At 45.9% G+C, this 19,248-nt stretch overlaps 1 protein-coding gene across 1 annotated transcript in view; it reads left to right on the top strand.

Moving 5' to 3' along the window:
- Window positions 1-6,333: 6,333 nt before the first annotated feature.
- The window catches only part of LOC111859666 (potassium voltage-gated channel subfamily KQT member 5-like), a 66,893-nt gene continuing 53,978 nt past the window's right edge, over window positions 6,334-19,248 (top strand). The window contains exon 1 of the mRNA XM_023842561.2: window positions 6,334-6,980. Within this exon, the coding sequence (XP_023698329.1) occupies window positions 6,622-6,980 (359 nt within the window). The 5' untranslated portion in view covers window positions 6,334-6,621. The remainder of the gene's footprint in view (window positions 6,981-19,248) is intronic.

The raw sequence follows: 19,248 nt of genomic DNA, 5'->3' as shown, positions 1-19,248 counted from the left end.
CCATCTCCAGTGGCTACAGGAAGCTCACACCCCCCCATGGTGCATATCTCTGACGTTTATCTGCTGAACAAACACAACCAATAAAATCTCAATCTAGAACATCCCATCAGGACAATTCAGGTCAACGTCAGTATTCGGTTTAAACTTAATCGCCTAGTAATGCGGATAAAGGCTTGTCTTACCAGCGATGTGTTTGCTTTTAGGTAATGACGGGACAATGACCAATCTGTCCGAGGCTACAAAGGGAGTTTATCACAGAGGTTTCCCTTAGTCTAGGGTTACCGTATGCCCGGGTTTCCCTGGAAACGTCCTCTTTTTGGGCGCCTCCCAGGCGTCTGGACAGTTTTCCAAAAATCAGTGGTTTGTCCGGGTTTAGCACTGCAGCCCGTATGACCCAGTGTTGCAAGTTACAGTGGGGAACCAAGTGAAGGAAGAGGCACCAATTTTCAATGTACGGCAACCACTAAGTATCACCATCCAGCGTTTGCAAGGCTCATGCACACTTTTACTTTACGAACTAAACAATATGCACAACCCTATGTGCCACGCTGCTCAACTCCTGAAAAGCATTGGCACTTTGAGTTTATTTCTGTTTTTTTGTGAAAAGCGAATCGTGACGTTTGCATGAAGTTTAACAAACTTTAGTTTTGTAGCTATTGTTGAATAAGACTTGTATACACTTATATTGTGTTAGTTGTGTGTAAATTGTAAAACAAGAGTTAAGTGTAAGGTTACCATACATCCCGGTTTCCCCGGATGCAAATTACAGGGTGGTTAGGGAAAACTCATTACATATTCATAACAGAGGCGTTACCTGATTGGCCGGTGAATATGAAAACTCATTAATATTCTGATCCCAGACATGTCCTCTATTTCATCTCACCAAATATGGTAACCCTACCTTGTTCTGGACGTTAAATGCAGAATGAGTCCACTCCAGTCTGTATATAACCGGGGCAGACTGTCGATTCACCGTGGAACAGTCAATGAGCCTTCAGGAGCTCTACTTTCCACAGAGTCCAGATACCAGTGCAAAGCCGTGGAGAATTCTGCTCCGTCAGGGCACTGATTTATGGCCGTCCGTGCAAGTATGTTCAAAAAACACACCAGGGCTAAAGCCTGTCTCTCAGACGAGCACATTACTGATGTCTCCACGCTCATTATTCATGCCCAGCTCCCTTGATCCCGATGGCCATATAATCTCCTCAGGATTTTTTTGACTGCGGTTATGTGTGAAGGCCGGAGATTGGGCCATCCGTCTGCGCCGTGCCATGCCTGTGTGTAGGGGAATTGCATCGCAGGTTGACAGCAAGCTCGCTACGTCACATCCCAGCCGACAATTCATTTGCCAACATCCGCACGCCTTACGGGCTTGCCGAGGAACAGGAAGTCATACAAACATCTAATATGGCATTTCCTGTCTCACCTGTCATAATACAAAGAGCTTTATGTTTCATGGTTCCTCTTGTATCATGCTAAAACATGCTTGTATCATGCTAAAACATGCTTGTATCATGCTAAAACATGCTTGTGACACAGGTGGGAATCAACCTCATCAATTCCGGGGGTATGTGGTAATATCCACTGGACCACTAGCCACCCTAAATTAAATACAGCTGTCCATATATATTCCATAACTGGTTATCCAGTTTTGTGGATGTGGTTAGCCTGAATCTCATCCAATAAAGCAGTGTTTCCCAATCGGATCCTTGGGGACCCACAGACAGTCCACATTTTTGATCCTTCCCAGTTTGCAGTAGGGTGCTGGGAGGTAGCAAAAATTTGCACTGTCTGGCAGGGAGCTCGGAGGGAGCAAAAACATGGACTGTCTGTGGGTCCCCAAAGAACCGACTGGGAAACCTGGCAATAAAGCACAGGCCACAAGGAAGGGGACGCCCTGAGTGGACCGACTGTCCATCAACGGACACACATGAACTCTCACATTCACACATTAAAAGCTATTTAGAGACATGAAGTCACTGAACTGTATGTTTTTGGACTGTAGGAGGAAACTAGAGTATCTAGCGCAGTGTTTCCCAAAGCTACCCGGAGCTGGGAGGGAGCAAATACAGTACGAGGACTGTCTGGGGGCCCTTGAAGGTTGGGAAACACTGACCTAGAAGACACCTCCACAAACACGGGGAGAACATGCAAAGTCCACCCACACGGAGATATGGGCAGGATTTCAACTCCTTTATCTCCCTAAACCAAATATATCTACATTTAAAGGCACCTTCTAATCCTTTGAAAGTCAGAGAGTCTGAGGTTCTGCTTTATCAACATTTTATCAATCATTTGGACCAAACTGGAAAACCTGCAGGTGCTTTTTCATTTCAACTTCTAAGACGTGTCGACCCACTCCTGTTCCCATCAAGCGACACAGTACATAACAACAACTGGGATCCAGATCCTATGTAACATATTACATAATCAGTTCCATGCTGTTCAGCCACAGGTAGTAAAGGTTATACGCGTGTCAATTACACTGACATGTTACAATTAGTGGAAGAGTGGAAATCAGACTGGCCTGAAACACATACTCCATGACTTAGACAAACAAGCCTGAGGCTTCACGCTACCATTTTTCATTAGCAAATACACGCACATTGGAACGGGCGGGCCCCATGATCTGCGGAACTTCAAACGCCTGGACATGGTTCGCCAGACTCCTGCCAAAAAGATATTAAGTTATATATCGTCAGCGTCTTCGCTCTAGCCCATTTAATATTACCACAGTCAATACTGAGGGAATTATAAGTGTTGGGAATTCTAGCGTGTTAAGCCGGTGTTTGTTAACCTAGGGCTGCGCGCAATAATGTCATACAGACAGAATGCGATAAAAACGAATACGCCATTTTTCATAAACCGGATAAATTTGGCATCGATTTGTAGCGTTTCGGCAGATAACAAACTCTGAAACGCAAGAAGCTGACTGCAGTAATGCTCTAACAGGAGCACCTAATGGAAAACGGTCGGTGCCCACGTTATGTAATCCCATTAAAAGCGCTTTATAAACGGGATACCTTCGCTTTCCCTATGTTCGCTACCTAAATCGTACCTCTTCTGGCCACTAGGTGTCGCCCAAGTCATCAACTTTGTTTTTACACCATTTATGGCTCCAGTTGCCACCCTGCTGACTAAACGCCAGCACCTTTAACAAAGATTATGATCGATTTTAATGAACGACTTTGGCTGAATATTCAGCGAGTTGTTGTTGTTCAGTTAGGCCCGACGCCTTGTGTGACACGCTGACATTCTCGTAGTCATAACGTCATTTCAAACTTGTTCTTTTCAAATTATATTCTCCCAAATAAACATCTGCTCCGTTTTTGTTGAAAAACTTTGGACTGCGTACCTTGCAGTAACCTGTCACGACCTTGTTATTTTTATTGATTCGTTATTTTTTTTAATGGTCAGTTAAAAAGCAACATGCTGTTTCCTGTTTCTGAATTTTAAATGCGCCTACCCCCTTCCTAAACTGCACACACTCACCCGAAAAAAAAACAGCAGTTAGGATAATAAAACGTTTTTGCTGCTGTGAAAGGCAAGACAAGAAGTCATTTTCAACTCAACATTACCCAACAAAGTTGTTTGTCGCTGATTTTATTCATGCATGCAGATTGATAATAATGCAGTGATTTTGCTATCCGCTCTCATGGGCACGCCAGTTGAACCTCGGTATCACTACGCTATATGCTCAGCATGGAGGTGTAAACAAATGCATCCGCACACACAAATATGTCAGCATTTGTATGCGTCTGTGAGCAAGAACTGTAAATCTCCGCACCGAGCAACCGTGCCACAGAAGGACACTGCGTGGTGAGAATGAAGGGTGGCCGACTCCTGGGTCTGAATGCTGCCCCGGAGCTGGGGGGGGGGGGGCTGCCCCATAATCCTTCCTCCCCATGCGGTGATAGTGGCGTGCCCCTCATGGCTTTCCCGTGTCCCATTACCGGAGAGCAGCCAAGGCTACGCAGGGCCATGGAGCTTGACGTTGCCATATGCCCTCATCGACGCCATGCTTCGCCCTATCACCCCTGCCCCCACGCCTCCCCTGGGTTCTCGCCGCAAGGCGGCTTTCCCCCATGTTCATTTGTCTCTTTGTACCGTACATCTATGGGGTGTGCCGGCCTGCTTCCACTGAAGTCAGAAAGGGCAGATGACCACCTGACCTTTCACAGGCCTATTCATAGCACAAGGGATGAGGCCGCATACCCTGGTCTCGCTTTAATGTGCCTGATAGGCTGCAAAGGAAGGGGAAGATGATGTAACACAATACAGGAAACAATACAGGTAGAGGACATTATTTTGGACTGGAGGAAGAACATAAGAACTAAATTACAGTATTCTTAGTAATCTTAGTTATCTGACTGAAGTTTAGAGATTAATTATATAGACCTTTACAATGTCTCATCAGACTCCCGTTGTGAACAGTACAGAACTTCTGGAAAAAGCTTATTGAGTCTTACATATCAATGTAAAACTCTCCAAATGGACATTATTTTGTCAAGCTGCACACTTTCACGATTATCAGTGACGAACAGGTGATGAATATGCAATCTGCACTGATGTTCAGTTAGTGACAAATCTCTCTCGGGGGTAAAAACAAAAAACAAAAAACAAATCTCTCTAAATGTTTGGTCAAGACCGATGCAACGAGTGTGACTGCGTTGCAAAGAAAGACCGAGCTTAAGGTTTCGAATTTCAGCGAGGCAAAAGTGAGCCCTTATCCCGTGAGCCATGGTACGAAGCATTTGGTCCCACAGCTGTCTGAAAAGCTGTCTCCAGTCTCACTCTCCCTCTGTAGGCATCTTCTGTTAAGGCGGGTCGTCTATCTCTGTCAATTACCTTCTGAACTTCTGGCAAGACAATGCAGACGTTTAATCTGCTTCATTGCACAAATTAATGAGCCAGATCTTTTTTTTTCTCCAAGCGTTTAATGTACAAGAGGAAATCTGCAGGTCTGGTGACGAAATCCATTAAGTCTGAGGGATTTCTTGTATTTGTGTGTCGCACACATTAGAACGAGTGCGAGCACGCGTGAACTTCTTTAGGCTATATCTGTGAGTGTGACAACATCACGGAGAGGTTCCCGCGTACATACCCATGGTCAAATCTGCCTGTGTATATGTATATATGAAATATATATGCCTCGATACGTGCTGGACACATGCAACAGAATTACTCATACTCATTATTTCGGTGTTTGCTGTCACGTCGTGCCTTACATCGTGTAAATTACATCATCAGACATTCATCAAGTGAGCAGGGAACAGTTTAAAGCCCGGTTTATACTGGAACAATTTTAATAACTTGTTTCTTTGACACGAGTCTGCGTGTGTTGGAAGGCAGTATTTAATAATTATCTTTCTCTGATTTGTCAAGCTGGCAGTTGTTGGCCCGATTGTACCCTTTGCCAGCGCGCGTCTTTTACTGTGATTTGGATCACGTGATGTGACAGAAGCGCGCGGCGATAGAATAAAATATTCTGAGAATGATACTGAGTCACAATGCTGGTAACTCCAGCAAGAAAATTAGGCTTTGATTTAACTTAATTTTTCAAAAGTAGCAGTCTTGACCGGTTAGTTGGTAGATGGAAATCACCCAAAATTAGCAGATGTATGGCTACAAAACTAACTTTATTGCCTTCGGAGTCGAGCATTTAACTCGTTAATGGGACCGTAATTTCCTTTTCATCTGTCTGCCCGAGCCGAGTAGCCATCCATACGAAAATGAAGAGCAGTAACATAAACAGTTCCAATTAACTGAATCGTCCCTGTTCTGCGCAGGAAAAGGGAGAAAAGTAGTTTACTTGATGGGGAAATAATCATCAAAAACTTCAGATATACTGTAGCCTACCCGACATGTGCACTGGGATTCTGCCAAATGGTTTCTGGTAAATCACAGAGATTGTTAAATCCGTTTATTATGAATAATTTATTTGACAAGTCAAAAAAATAGAAAATAAAAGTATGAACACCTGCAGCTGAGGTATGTGCAGCTAAATTGCTGCGATAACTTTACCTATTCAGCCCTGTGTTGGTCATACATTTTAGCCTACTAAAATATTAATCACACTTAGACTCATGTTCAGTCTGAATTGGATTTTTGCAGCATATCTACTTTCATGCAGATATGTTTTTACCATATATTTAACTGCAGGAGCAAATGACATTGTAGGCAACAGTCTGGGCTGTTCGCTCGCATCTGCCTATAGCGGCTCATCTGTTGAACACACTTTACAGTTCAGTACTGTGGGACCGGAGAGCAGCGGGGTTTTTGTCGTGATTCCCTCCCCTTTGCCGAATTCCAGCTGGAAGGCAGCGACACCCCTTCAAAACCCCCCATCTCCCTGCCTTCCTCCCAGATGGCCATAGTCAGTTCGTCTTGCACATCGAAATATTTTCATGCGCCGACCACTTGTGTCACACCGCCTGCATATGAGAAGTGAAGAGTAGATTGGCACCTTTACGACGATAGGATTGTCTTCGCTTCAATTGCAACAGAAATAATATTTTTTACGAGTTTAGTTTTTTGTTCTAAACTTGCGCCGCGTCTCTTCGGATATATGTGCGTGCGCTCGGAGCCCGAAGCGCAGTCCCAGCCGGCGCCGACGATGCCATGCCCCACAGCCGCATCGGAGATGAGGGTGGTACTGGGCTCTGGATGAAGGCATCTCCGGGGGATAGCGGCGAGGGCTATGACTTGAAGGATGTGGAGTCCGGCAGAATGACGATGAACAACGCGGTGAGAGCGGGAGACGGCTTACTGCCGGCTGGCTCTTCGCCGGCGACAACAGGTGCAGGGGGCACGGAGAACCTACTGGGGAAGCGGGGAGCTCGACTGAGCCTGCTGGGAAAGCCGCTCACCTACAGCCTGCAAGGTGGCCGGAAAACGGCGAGGTACCGGCGGCTGCAGAATTACCTGTATAACGTGCTGGAGAGACCCCGAGCATGGGCGTTCGTGTACCACGCCTTCGTGTAAGTGCGCTCCCTCATCCATCCATCATTCAGATTATTGCCTACCTAAAGTTGGTAACCAATTCAAGATACTAATTTCTTTTGTTTAATTGATGTCCCCTCAAGTTCTTAGGATAGATTCATTGGAATGTTAGTTTTTAATGATCTGCGGTCTATTTGAGATTAACACATACCATGCACATATATGTAGCCTTGTAACATACCGCACTGTAATCTGCCCATCAATTAAGCATGGGATAATTAGTGTTAGCTGTTCTCTTCCGCCGAACCATGTTTGCTTGTAGCAGGTTAGATTCTGCGGGTAAGAATACAGGCAGCAGCGCAATAATAGTAATAGTAATATTTTGAACCATCCAGCAAAAAAACTACTGGGATTTCTGCTAGAGAATGGACTATGCTGAATATATAACTTTTAATCCAAGGCACCTCTTTCGGTTTTTAATTTTTTAATCATTATATTATACAATTCTATAAATATTGATATAAGTTTGTCTTGCCTTTAAACTGTTCCCGTAATGTCATGATCAGCTCGTTTAGTTAACAGTTAGCCTACTATGGTTTTGCGGTTAAGATATCGATACTATTATGTAGGCCTATTATTTTTAATGCTGATTTTGTCCGATGGACTAGCGTCCCGTCCAGATTGTCTCCACAAAGAGCATTTGAGTTTAGGGTTATATGTAAAATATTTTATTAATTAACTTTTTTTTTTTTAATTTTACAAAACGCTAAAGTAGTAATTTTGCACCCTTATGTCAACAGGACTGGATGTAAATGAACTTGCTTTCTGTATGCGCATTTTTTTTCCACTCTCGTAGACTTTTGTCAGGCGTTTGGGCGATTTACTATTTTTATCATTAAGCTCACAAAAAAATAAGTGAAGTTTTTCGTTTGTGTCTGCTCGAGTAATGAATGCGTTCAGTTTATTTGGTGTATATTTCCAAAGGAATCCCGCGCCCCTTCCTATGTCGGGCTGGGCATGGTGAACCTCTGCAGCCTTATATACTGCGGAGTTAAATGAATTCTACTCCTGACCTTCTGTGTTGCGCGGCTTCATTTTCCCCATCTGTCAATTTGGTGGCGAATTGCTGCCCCCAGGATCAAGCGTTTTAGCGAACTGGCGAAAAGCAGACAGCATAGCACTTTATAAACTGGGTCCGTAATGAAGAGGTTACGGGATTTAATCTCGAGGGAAGTGCTGCTGTTTCACCCTTTCAGCAAGATACAAAAAGTGAATTTCTCCAATAAAAAACGACACAGTGTGAAATCATAAATAATATATGCAGCAGCTTGAACTTTAATTGCACTGTGGCTGCCTAAGGTCGTAGGAGAGAGTACAGCCTGACCTATTGGACCACCTAGACACCCGGACGACATGCTGGTCTGCTAAGTCTTGTGTCTCGTCAGAGCTGTGATAATTGACACATCTGTGTATTATTATAAACCTTTATGTTGTCTTCAGTGAAACCAGGAAACATAAGGAGCTTTTTATCTCTGCGGCTTAATGATTTTTATGACTGGGGCGTAGCGGTTAACGCTGTAGCCTTACACCTCCAAGGGTATGGGTTCGAGTCCCCCGACGGGCCCTCGCCTGAGCGGAGCTTGCATCTTCTCCCCGTGTTAGTTTCGCTGTCTTCCGGGTGGCGGTTTCCTGCTGCAGTCTGGGTACACATAGATTAATTGGCGTCTCTAAATTGCCCATTCTGTGTGGGAGGGTATGCCGTATGTTGTACTGGCATCCTGTTCGGGGGTGTTCCCCTGCCTCGTGCATGGTGCTTACTGGGATGGGCTCCAGGCTCATCGAGACCGAAAGCAGTTCGGTTACGGAAGACGAATGGACGTCTTTATTGTGACCTGGAGTTCAGACTGGTTTATTATTTCAGCGCTAATTATTTTCTGGCTACGTCATTCGTTTACAGGAGGGATTTTGGAATCATTCAGCGGAAAAAAAATGAAAATAACAACAGCAGTCAGCTGAGACTATGATTGGGGCAATAATGACAGTCACCGTGTCCTGATAGTAATGCTGTTAAAATTAATCAAACACTAATTTTGTCAATGTACTGCCAGCGATGGCAATCTAATGCTCGCAAGGTGAACACTGATAAGGATGAAGGACGGACGTCGACCTTTCCGTGTGAAAGTCAGAGCGCTGGGTGAAGAAGACGCAGCCATTGGCACCGCTAATAAATGCGGGGCTGCAAGGGGAATGTGAAGCAGGATGTTGCTGGTATTTGTTCACAGGGGACGACCCCGGAGTCGGGCGGGGGGGGGGGGGGTGATTATTACGTCTCCTCAAAACCACGAGGTCCCACAGCGCTTAGAGGGATGTTACATTTTCCCACGTGAGGAGAGAGACCATCAAAAGACAAACTGGCGCGCGAAGAAAAGCTGCCGGCAAAGGTCTCGAAGGAAACTCCTGATCACGTTTGGCGCCTGCTTTTTGCATGGAGATTCCTTACCCACTCAGTCCACTGGGAACTGGAGTTCAACTGGCAGCTGCTAGATTATTATGATAGATTATTATTATCTAGATTATTATGGTGGGACAGGGCTCCCACAGTCCAGATGCTTCCAGTTTGGTTGGTGTGTGTATTACATTATGGTTGTCATAATTTGGATTATAGTTATGGCCATAGAAATGAATGAAGTGTCCCCATCATGATACAGATACCTAATCCGTGTGTGTGTTTGCCTATGACGGACTATCCCATACCACTTGGGTTGGGCTCCAGCCTTACTGTGGCCCAGTCTGTGGGTACGCACCCTGGGAAATCGGTGTATGCACAGATGAATGGATGGAAAGGTGGATCACTTCTTTGCGTGACTGATGCAGTTACAGTCACTGGACTGTGGGAGCAGAGAGCCAGAAGATGCTCCGGACAGGTAATGTGTCACAGTGGCACATTCCCCTCGCTGTGGGAGCAGAGAGCCAGGAGATGCTCCGGGCAGGTGATGTGTCACAGTGGCACATCCCCCTCGCTGTGGGAGCAGAGAGCCAGGAGATACTCGGGGTAGGTGATGTGTCACAGTGGCACATCCCCCTCGCTGAGGGAGCAGAGGGCCAGAAGATGCTCCGGACAGGTGATGTGTCACAGTGGCACATCCCCCTCGCTGTGGGAGCAGAGAGCCAGAAGATGCTCCGGACAGGTGATGTGTCACAGTGGCACATCCCCCTCGCTGTGGGAGCAGAGAGCCAGGAGATGCTCCGGGCAGGTGATGTGTCACAGTGGCACATCCCCCTCGCTGTGGGAGCAGAGAGCCAGGAGATGCTCCGGACAGCAGTAATTCCCCATCGCTGTGCCCCAATAATAATCTACACAAAAATGTGTTCTGCTAATTTCATTCAAGAAGTCAGAATAGAATAATATACCAATGACAGTTTATTGATCCCTCATGAGCACATATAATAATAATAATAATAAATTTCATTTATAATGCACTTAACATGTTACATAGAAGATCTCAAAGTGCATACAGACAGTGAGAGAATGTCACATTAAAAACAACAATAAAAGAGGAATAAAACAGTTAGTTAAGCAGTCATTAAAAACATGGGCTATAGGTGAGAGCAAACTTGGCATCCCCTCCCATGGGGCTGGGGATTAAGGACCGTACTCAGAGCCCCATAGACAGGTATACTCTGCCAAGACTGGGCTCAAACCAGCAACCTCCTGATCCCAGGCATAGAGGCTTAGCCCATTGAGCCACACACTGCTTCTTTGTAGCTTTTATCCCTGTGGTGAAATTGGGTAGTCTTCCCCTATCCCATCTTGTTGTCCATGAGACACACAGACATATTTGGGTAAGAGCAAGTTTAGGGGTCAGAATGAAGGATCAGCCAACATCCAGCACCCTAAAGCAAGGAGGGTTAAGGGACTTGCTCAAGAGACCAGTAGTAGCATAGCTCTGGCAGCCACGGGATTTGACCCAATAACCTTCTGATTACATGCACAAGTTCCTAACCCGTGGAGCCACGCACTACTCCCATTTAGTTAGTTAATTATCTGTTCGGAAGTTGACAGCTTCTAAACTAAATTAGTTGTTTGTGTGTGAGGGATAGTCGAGTAGAAGCATGTGTGTGTGTCTGTTCACATGTGTTTAGAGGAGTGGAGGTGAGGCTGCTGGTTCCTCATGGTCCTGCTGCCTCACATGTCCATGGTGCGAATTACGAGGTTTTTGGATCTCGGTTTAAATGAAAAATGCATTTCACGAGTATGGAATTGTTGGCTGAAATAATGTACATCTGTTTGGGGTCTGCTGAGGCTTGTCAAATACAGATATTGTTCCTGGCAGTTCGTGGCATGTGGAAAATTGACCAGGGTTATCGCTTTTATTGGAGAATTAAAAAATCAAACAAGCAAGCAAATGTCAAGATTGAGACAGAGATTTAGGTTTTGCTTTTACTATGGATGCCGTGCCTTAATTGGTGTATACAGGCCAATCGATAAAACGTGACTAGAAGGGGGGGGGGTAAAATAAATCAGATGACGACAAGGCTTTAAAATGGAATGTTTGATGGTGTTTTCACTAAAATACTTTAAGGTGTGTGTTCCTCCTAAGGAGTGACCTGGCTCAGCATCCTCCAGACCTTAGGAAAGACCACGGAGACCTTTCATTGGGTCCTGTGGGTGAAGGACCCGGCTGTAATGAGACACGCACTTCATCGCGGGGAGTGCGGAAAAAAAGCAGGCTGGGCGGGGAGAGGGGGGGCAATGATTTTTAAAATCTGTCAGGTTATGTCCAAAGGGGCTAGTGTCAGTGCCTGGGGTTTGGAGTACGGCCAGGCACAAGCGTGGCACTGGTGCGGTGTTCCCAGCATGCTCTGCGTCGGCCACCCATAGCTGGCAGCACTCACCTGATTGGCTGAAAAAGAGGCTCATTTTTACTCTCTCCTGTCCCCACCAGGGCAGCACCATGACGATACAAAGATGGTAAAACATACATAATTTAGGATTACGAAGCTTTTCAAGGCATGTCTTACAACGACTGGCAGAACTTTGGAGGGCAAAAGTCAGAAGGAAGTCGGTTCTATTGTGCTGGAGGATGAGAACCTTCCCGTTCGGAGCTTTTTCTCCAATATAATTCAAGCAAAGCAGCACTTGAGAACATTCAGCCTTCATTGTATTGCTGAATTATAATGCATGCTAAGTGATCTGATGTCAGAGACTGTGGCGAAGCTCCAGGTTGGAGATGAGTTACTGCCGTGTCTTAATTCCTATCGGGAGGGATGATGAGTCATAATTAAGGGGCGTGTCCCGGTAAATGGGCAAACTGGCGCGAGGTGGGTGCATGCGAGAGTATTACAGAGAATTCCCCTGCAGTCGTGGGCATTCACCTACACAGGTGTCAGAGTCCAACCCAGATTCTGTCAGACTAGCTGAGCCGGACGAGTTAGACAGAGAAGACAATGTGCTAGGCTTGTTGCGCTAAGGCACTCAGCCATCTATCAAACTCCCCATTATTCTGATGTCACTATAAAATAACTTTTCTCAAAGTGACTATAGTTTTAAAACTAGTGGGACAATTACTGTGATGCAGCGCTCATAAACATAGATCAATTATATAATATCACCATACCTGGACTGGGAAGGTTAAATGCAGTATCCAGGTTTCTTTGAGATAATGGGCTGTCATCTAGACTTAACTTGCTTGTAGTAACCAGAGTGTATAACCACTGTATATGGGTTTTCATTTGGAGTCTTTAGATTAAACAGCATGTATGGCCAGTGTAAGAACCCTGGGTCAGAGAGAGATCAAGAACACATTCATACATTCATTCACTTCCCCTGTTCCTTGCTACCCATAATTTCAGACAGAGCTCCGTTCTCTTTCACCCAGACCGTGATGCTGGAGCCATTGCCATGACCCAATGCCCTGTTCTTTCTCTCATTTGATGCTCATTGTTCTGACGCCTAATTCGCCGATCTTCACTCCCACCCAGCCAATAAAGCCTCTCGTCCTTCCTGCCATCCCCAGGTCACATGATTCTGTTTGCCGTTCACTTAACCAGAACATTTTTTCCATGATCTAAACGGGTTGTGTTTTTAAGTTCGTACTTGTAACCCACCTCCCATAAAAAAGGCACACTATAAAAAAATAGAAATTAAAAAAAAAGGTCCAGGTGATTAATCCCACCTATCCTAATATCACCAATTTAAAACAGCCATCATATACTTGTTTTATATAGAGTGTATCACAAATACCTGACCAAATACAAAGCAGATAAACAGTGTCACAAATGTGGATTTTTCTGATTACCTGCAGATTATCTGTATTCATTCACCTCAGTCGTAGTTCCAGCCTCTCATAAACCTTCAGTCCCATGTGGACCAATCAGAATGCCTGGCTAGTTTTACTGTCTTACAGTCAGCTGCCATTTCTCGTGAGAAATGTCATTAATTTAGGTGGCTTAGGGACCATCTCTGATGTTTGGTGTTTCTTGGACGCTGTAGCTTCCCTGCCGCTTGCTGAATATCACAGATCTTTCTCCCTCAGCCTGGATGTACATTTGCTTCTACATAAAATCGGAAAAGACGGATTGGATAGCATTTGAGATAACGATAAAATAGATTTCTGTCGACTGCAAACAAATTGTTTACGTTATTAAGATCATTAAGACTAGTTAAGCAGATTTCTTTGTTGAGTGATATTGTATTGTATTGATTGTTTTGATGGATTTTTTTTTTTAATAATGGATGTTATTGACTAAAAAAGACATTGATTATGGTCTAGTAAGGTTTTAGGTTTGATGGCATTGAATTTTCTGTCAGGAACTCACTACATTTGAGACCATCTACGAAAACGAGAAAATTAGTCAGTTTCACAGACTTTGCTGTTCTTCCGCCTGTCATTCAGCAGCACAGACCACACCAGCTTGCTTTCCTGGTCAGTCTGTGTGTCTGTATTGTGCATCTCTGTGTCTCTGGAAGATCCATCAGATCCAAGATCCAAAAGTGGGAAACGATAACCACGCCTTAGAAGCCATTCCTGTATTTTTTTTCTCTGGATCTTGCAGTAATTGCTGAATTTTCTGTGTGCCGTCCAAGCTGTAAAAATGCTGAGCTTTTTATCCCTCCCTGGCTTCCAAAGTAACTGTGTCATGCTTCTCTCTATGATATATCACTTTTATCTTTAATAATTTATAAGTAACCTAACTAATTCAACTAAGTCAACAAAAAGTCTAAAACCACAGTTGTGATTGGAATAAAGCTGTAAATGTACATTAGACACTGAGAGAAAGATGCCTCTTTGTCCTTCTGTCCTTAGATTCATTTAGTACAAATTGTTCGCTGACAAAGCATTATTCTAAAACCTGAGCCAATCAGGAAAACCCCTGCTTCATCATCACCTTTGCTGACCTAAGATTGGGCAGTGGAGTTTTCCTGGGTGTTTACCTTCACTGTAAATACAGATATGTCCAAAGGCAGCATCTTGTGACGTTTGCATGAAGGGCAGAATGGATTGGGGGATAGACTGCTTTTCGAACTGGGAATTTGGTCATTTACTCTACTGCAGTATAATTCTGTGTGGAACGTACAGATGTGTCAACCAATGACAGGCTATTCTGAAGAGATAATGGTCTTATCTTAAAGAGAACTCTCCAGCGTGGCCCAGGAAACTGGCCTTTCTTCACATATTGGACAGTCACCTCACTGTAATTATACCACATGGAAATACACCTGTCAGTTCCAGGAAAAGCTTTTTTTTTAATTTGTACGTTTAATTTATAGAGAGAGCTCTTTATATACATTTATACAAAGAACTTTTTTTAGTACAAACCTTCCTGTAATTGATTTTAGAAAGCAGAGCTAGAAGAATACTATTTTTTGTTTAAGATGTTTCATTGGATGTTATTTTTTTTTTTATTTTGACCCAATACTATTTAATTCCAGATGAACGGGTAGTGCAATGTGTTTGCTGTGGGGAGGGTGCCGAACCGCCGACCTACTGGAGTGCTGTTGTTGAGCACTTAATGCTCAGTGGAGCCAATCAGATTCATGTGCTTCAGTGTTACACAACAGGCTGTGGGGCTTGCTTGTTGTTCGACTTTAAGCCACTCCCCCTCTCCTATATCTGCGTCTGTCCCTATTCTGATGAACAAAAACACGAAGATGACCAGCCCTACGACCGCCGAGCAGATTCTCCTCAGCAAACATCTACGCTGCAGTTTTGCATCACCCTCTTTGTCTGCTCCACCATCTCTGCTCTTCGCATCAGCTCCCCATGTCCTTCACCACTCTAACTGCTCCAAAGCCCAATCTCATACCATCTACCGTCTCAGCTGCGTTAGAAAGGCGACCATCTCAGCTTGATAGAAAGTTCAACTGCTTCCAAAAAAATAGCTTAATTCCTGCAGAGTTTGATAGAAAAGCTTCATTCACACTACAGTTGGAAAGCTCAGTTTTTCTAAACATGGCAAGAAGGTCTCATTTCTCCTGCGTTTATTCGAAAGGTCTCATTCTCAGGTTATTAGAAAGCTTAACTCCTTTTGAGGAATGAAGAAAGGCTTCCTTCCCACTACGTCTGTGAAGAAAGCCTTCATCTATCCATCCATCATTGTTCTATAATGCTGATCCAGTGGAGGGTCGTGATGTGGAAGCTACATTCTCTGCATTTTAGAGCTGAATTTCTTCTGAAGGCGATACAAAGCCTTCATGCCAGCTGAGTATGTTATAAAGACATTGCTTCTCAGGATACTAAAGGGTTTTATTCCTGGAGAGTATATTACATAAGTTTAATTTGTACTGAGGATATTACAAAGGATTAATATCTGCAGATGTTAGAAAAGCATCTTCCCCGCTCTGGCTTCGTGATCTGCTTCTTTGAAAGACATCTTCCTATCTGAGGCAGATTTTATTTCAGGCTGAAAACTTCTAAAGTCTGCACAGAGTCTTCCTTTTCAGTTTTATTGACACTTTTCTCTGTTTTGCTATTGTGTCACTAGATTTCTTTTAAGGAAATACACTTACAGACCATGCACTAAATGCAAGGTGAGGTTTATAGAAGAGTAAAGATATAGAACACAGAATTATACCTAGATGTAGTTATTACTGTATGTTACTGTATTTATGTGAGCAGTCGGTCATGCTGAAGTCTCGGAGCTGTTTCATCCTCCAGAAACTGCTCCTTCCTGCAGTCTCTGCTGCCCCCCCCCCCCCATCTCCCTGCCCTCCAGCACTCGGTACGCCCTGACAGCTCCTGTCCCATGCTATCATCTCCGAGGAGCGCATTAGGAAACGATTCTTTCCCACTAAAAGATATTGAAAGGGTTTGCTGAGTGTGTTCGTTGTCAGCTGAGCCCAGCCAGAACCTGAAACTTCTCTGGTCACACAAGCAAGTTCTCAGTTCTCGGTTCCTGCTGGGTTCTTGTCCTCCGGATTCCTAGTTCTCGGACCCCTACTGATTTCTTACTTACGTTTATTTTGTTTGAAAAATCTGAAAGCCTCAGATGACCCGATTCCAAGACCATGACAGAGTTTGGTGTTTCTTCCAAGGAATGTGTTACAACTCAGGTCCATTGAATACTTATATTCTGATGTCCATTCTCCACCCACCGCCTTCTAACTACACCCAGTTTCCAACTTCTCTGTGCCCACACATGCTGGCCACTCTCTGCAGCTTCACTCATCCCAGTGCGCTGCTCAGGAAACTCCTGGCTCAATATCAGCTTCATCCACATTTGTAATTACCTGTCCAAAGTGCACTTTATTCACCAGTTGCAAAACCCCTCCTCAAATGGATCCTGACACACACACACACACACACACACACACACACACAAAGCGTTATTAGAGTGTATTAATCACTCATTAGGACCAAGTTTATCTTTTGCATGCTGATTTTGCTTGCTAAGCTGGCGATGATGCCATTAGCGGCTCGGTCAATAAAACCAATTAGAAATTAAATCGTCTCGCCCCTCTGATGATTTCTGCCGGAAATATGCTGACGCGTGACGTGGAGCTAATCGGTCATCCCGCCGAGTGGCCATGAAGCTGTCCTCACTGAGAGATGAACAGCATGTTGGGGTTGGGACCGGGGAGCAGGCGGACCTGTGACGGAGCCGGTCACGGTGGGGGCGCAGTGCTTTTACACCTCATTCCCGCCACCTTCTGGGGGCGAGGGGATGTCCTACAGGCAGCGGGCCTGCTCTTTCAGGGAGTCAGGTTCGGGACATGCCCCTGAGATCCCCCCCCCCCCACTATAGGGCCAGATGTTTTCTTTTTTATCATCTTCCATGAGAGGTGGGTGCCATGCCCCCCTGGAGCTCCCTGGCATGTCACTCTTACCCCCCTATGGCACGGCGTGAGTGGCGGAGGCGCGGGAGAGCTCGCTGGGGGTTCTTACGAGGCTGGCACATACATAACCTGGAGCAGACAGCCTCTTCCTCACTATCCGAGCAGATACGCGGCACCCCCTGTGCATGGCTGGGTGCCGCTCTCCTGATTGGCTGGGGCATCGCATCCTGGCCTGGCTGCCAATCAAAGGGGCCCTACGAGGGAAACAGAAACTCAACCACACTAGTACTTTTCTGCAGTCCGTTGTGTTGAGAAGATATAAAGCAGAAACCCCCCCCCCCATCCATAGATCTATACCTTTCCGCACACTATTGCCTGTGAGGCTTGCTAATGGGCTGTGTCCTCTCACATCAGCTTTAATAGACTTCCAGAAGCGTCGTATATACATATATGGCTTGGTCCTGCCTTCTGATTGGGCTGCTTATCTCCTCTTCCAACCCCCTATTTGTGCTGGGCCATTTTCACAAAGCTCTCTGATGTTTTTTTTTGTTCTTAAGGAGTCCTCCTACAATTTGTCTGTTGCTTTAAAAAGAAAAGAAAATACTCCTTTATCTCCATTCCGTCCCTTTGATGCATTAATCACTCAGATCCAACATCCACAGCCGAAGGAAGCCATCGCACGTTCCTGGGCGAAGGCGTCCAAGGATGGTCGACGAGGGTCCCATCGGGGCCTGGAACCGGGAGCTCCGTGGGCCCCTTGTCACACGGAGCCGTCCCGGTGATTTATGTCCCCCCGCTACCTCGTCCACAGTAATGACTTTGCCTTCGGTCTGCGTTCCACTTCAGCGGCCCCCGCTGCCTAGGGGGCGCTCACGTCCTGCCTCATCTCCCGCCGACGGATGTGGTCTCCCAGATTTGGAAATTCATGGATGCACGTGTCCCGGGTCTCCCAGTTCCCGCTGAAGAGCTTTCCAGCCTCCTCACGCACACCGCTGTGGTGTAACCGTAGCAACCAGGATCCTGTCACTGGTGGGGTCACACAAAGGGTCATGGAGGAGCGTGGAGGGGGCGCACGGGATGGAGGGGAATTCAGCTACGATTTGCCACTACGAGCGGCCGAATGATGGAGTCCGGAAGTGTGTGGGAGGGGGAGCTGAGAAATGATTAGACGCCAGAACTATAGCAGGAATCGGAAGCGGGCCTGAACTTTGGAGATCCTGCTCTAACAGAGTCTGATGGGAGGAGTCTGGCCTGTGCACAGTAAGTGCCTTCATCAGGTCAGTGCTGGATCCTGACTCTCGCACACGAGAGCCTCGCACCCGAGAGCCTCGCACCCATCCCACAATGCCCTGGGGGCTTTCGTGTGCCAGCACTAGGTCGGCGCGGCCCTGACGGGCGCAAGCGGGGAAGCTCCCATGACGAAAGTGAGGCGAGTGGATTGCGAGGCAGCTGTCCCACACGGAGTGCCGCTCCCACTGCACAGAATCTGCACAGCTGTCCCACGCGGAGCGCCGCTCCCACTGAACAGAACCTGCACAGCTGTCCCACGCGGAACGCCGCTCCCACTGAACAGAACCTGCACAGCAGTCCCACACGGAGCGCCGCTCCCACTGAACAGAACCTGCACAGCTGTCCCACACGGAGCGCTGCTCCCACTGAACAGAACCTGCACAGCTCTCCATGGCTACACTATCCCACTAGGGTGACCTAATTATATATATATAAATTAAAGTGCATGTGTATTTATGGTGTGGTCCTTAATGTGAATTATTTCCACTGGCCTGCGGAGCAGGAGCGGTCAGGGTAACGAACCGATGCAAGGTGGTCAGCGTTACCCATGATGCACCAGCACCGCCGCTCATGACTGGCGAGAGGCTCGTGTGTATTTTTAGCTTCACGCTGCCCAGTAGAAGCAGCAGGAAATGTGCTGGCTGTGCTGTATAAATTTCTGCTGAGGTCCACCAACGACAAAGAGCCCTTCTTCTCCACGGCGCCCCCCCGTCCGGCCTGCGGCTCCGAACCTCCTCAGC

This window comes from Paramormyrops kingsleyae, chromosome 3 (assembly GCF_048594095.1).
Source record: "Paramormyrops kingsleyae isolate MSU_618 chromosome 3, PKINGS_0.4, whole genome shotgun sequence".
Classification (NCBI taxonomy): Eukaryota; Metazoa; Chordata; class Actinopteri; order Osteoglossiformes; family Mormyridae; genus Paramormyrops; species Paramormyrops kingsleyae.
This window is presented reverse-complemented; position numbering and strand designations above follow the sequence as displayed.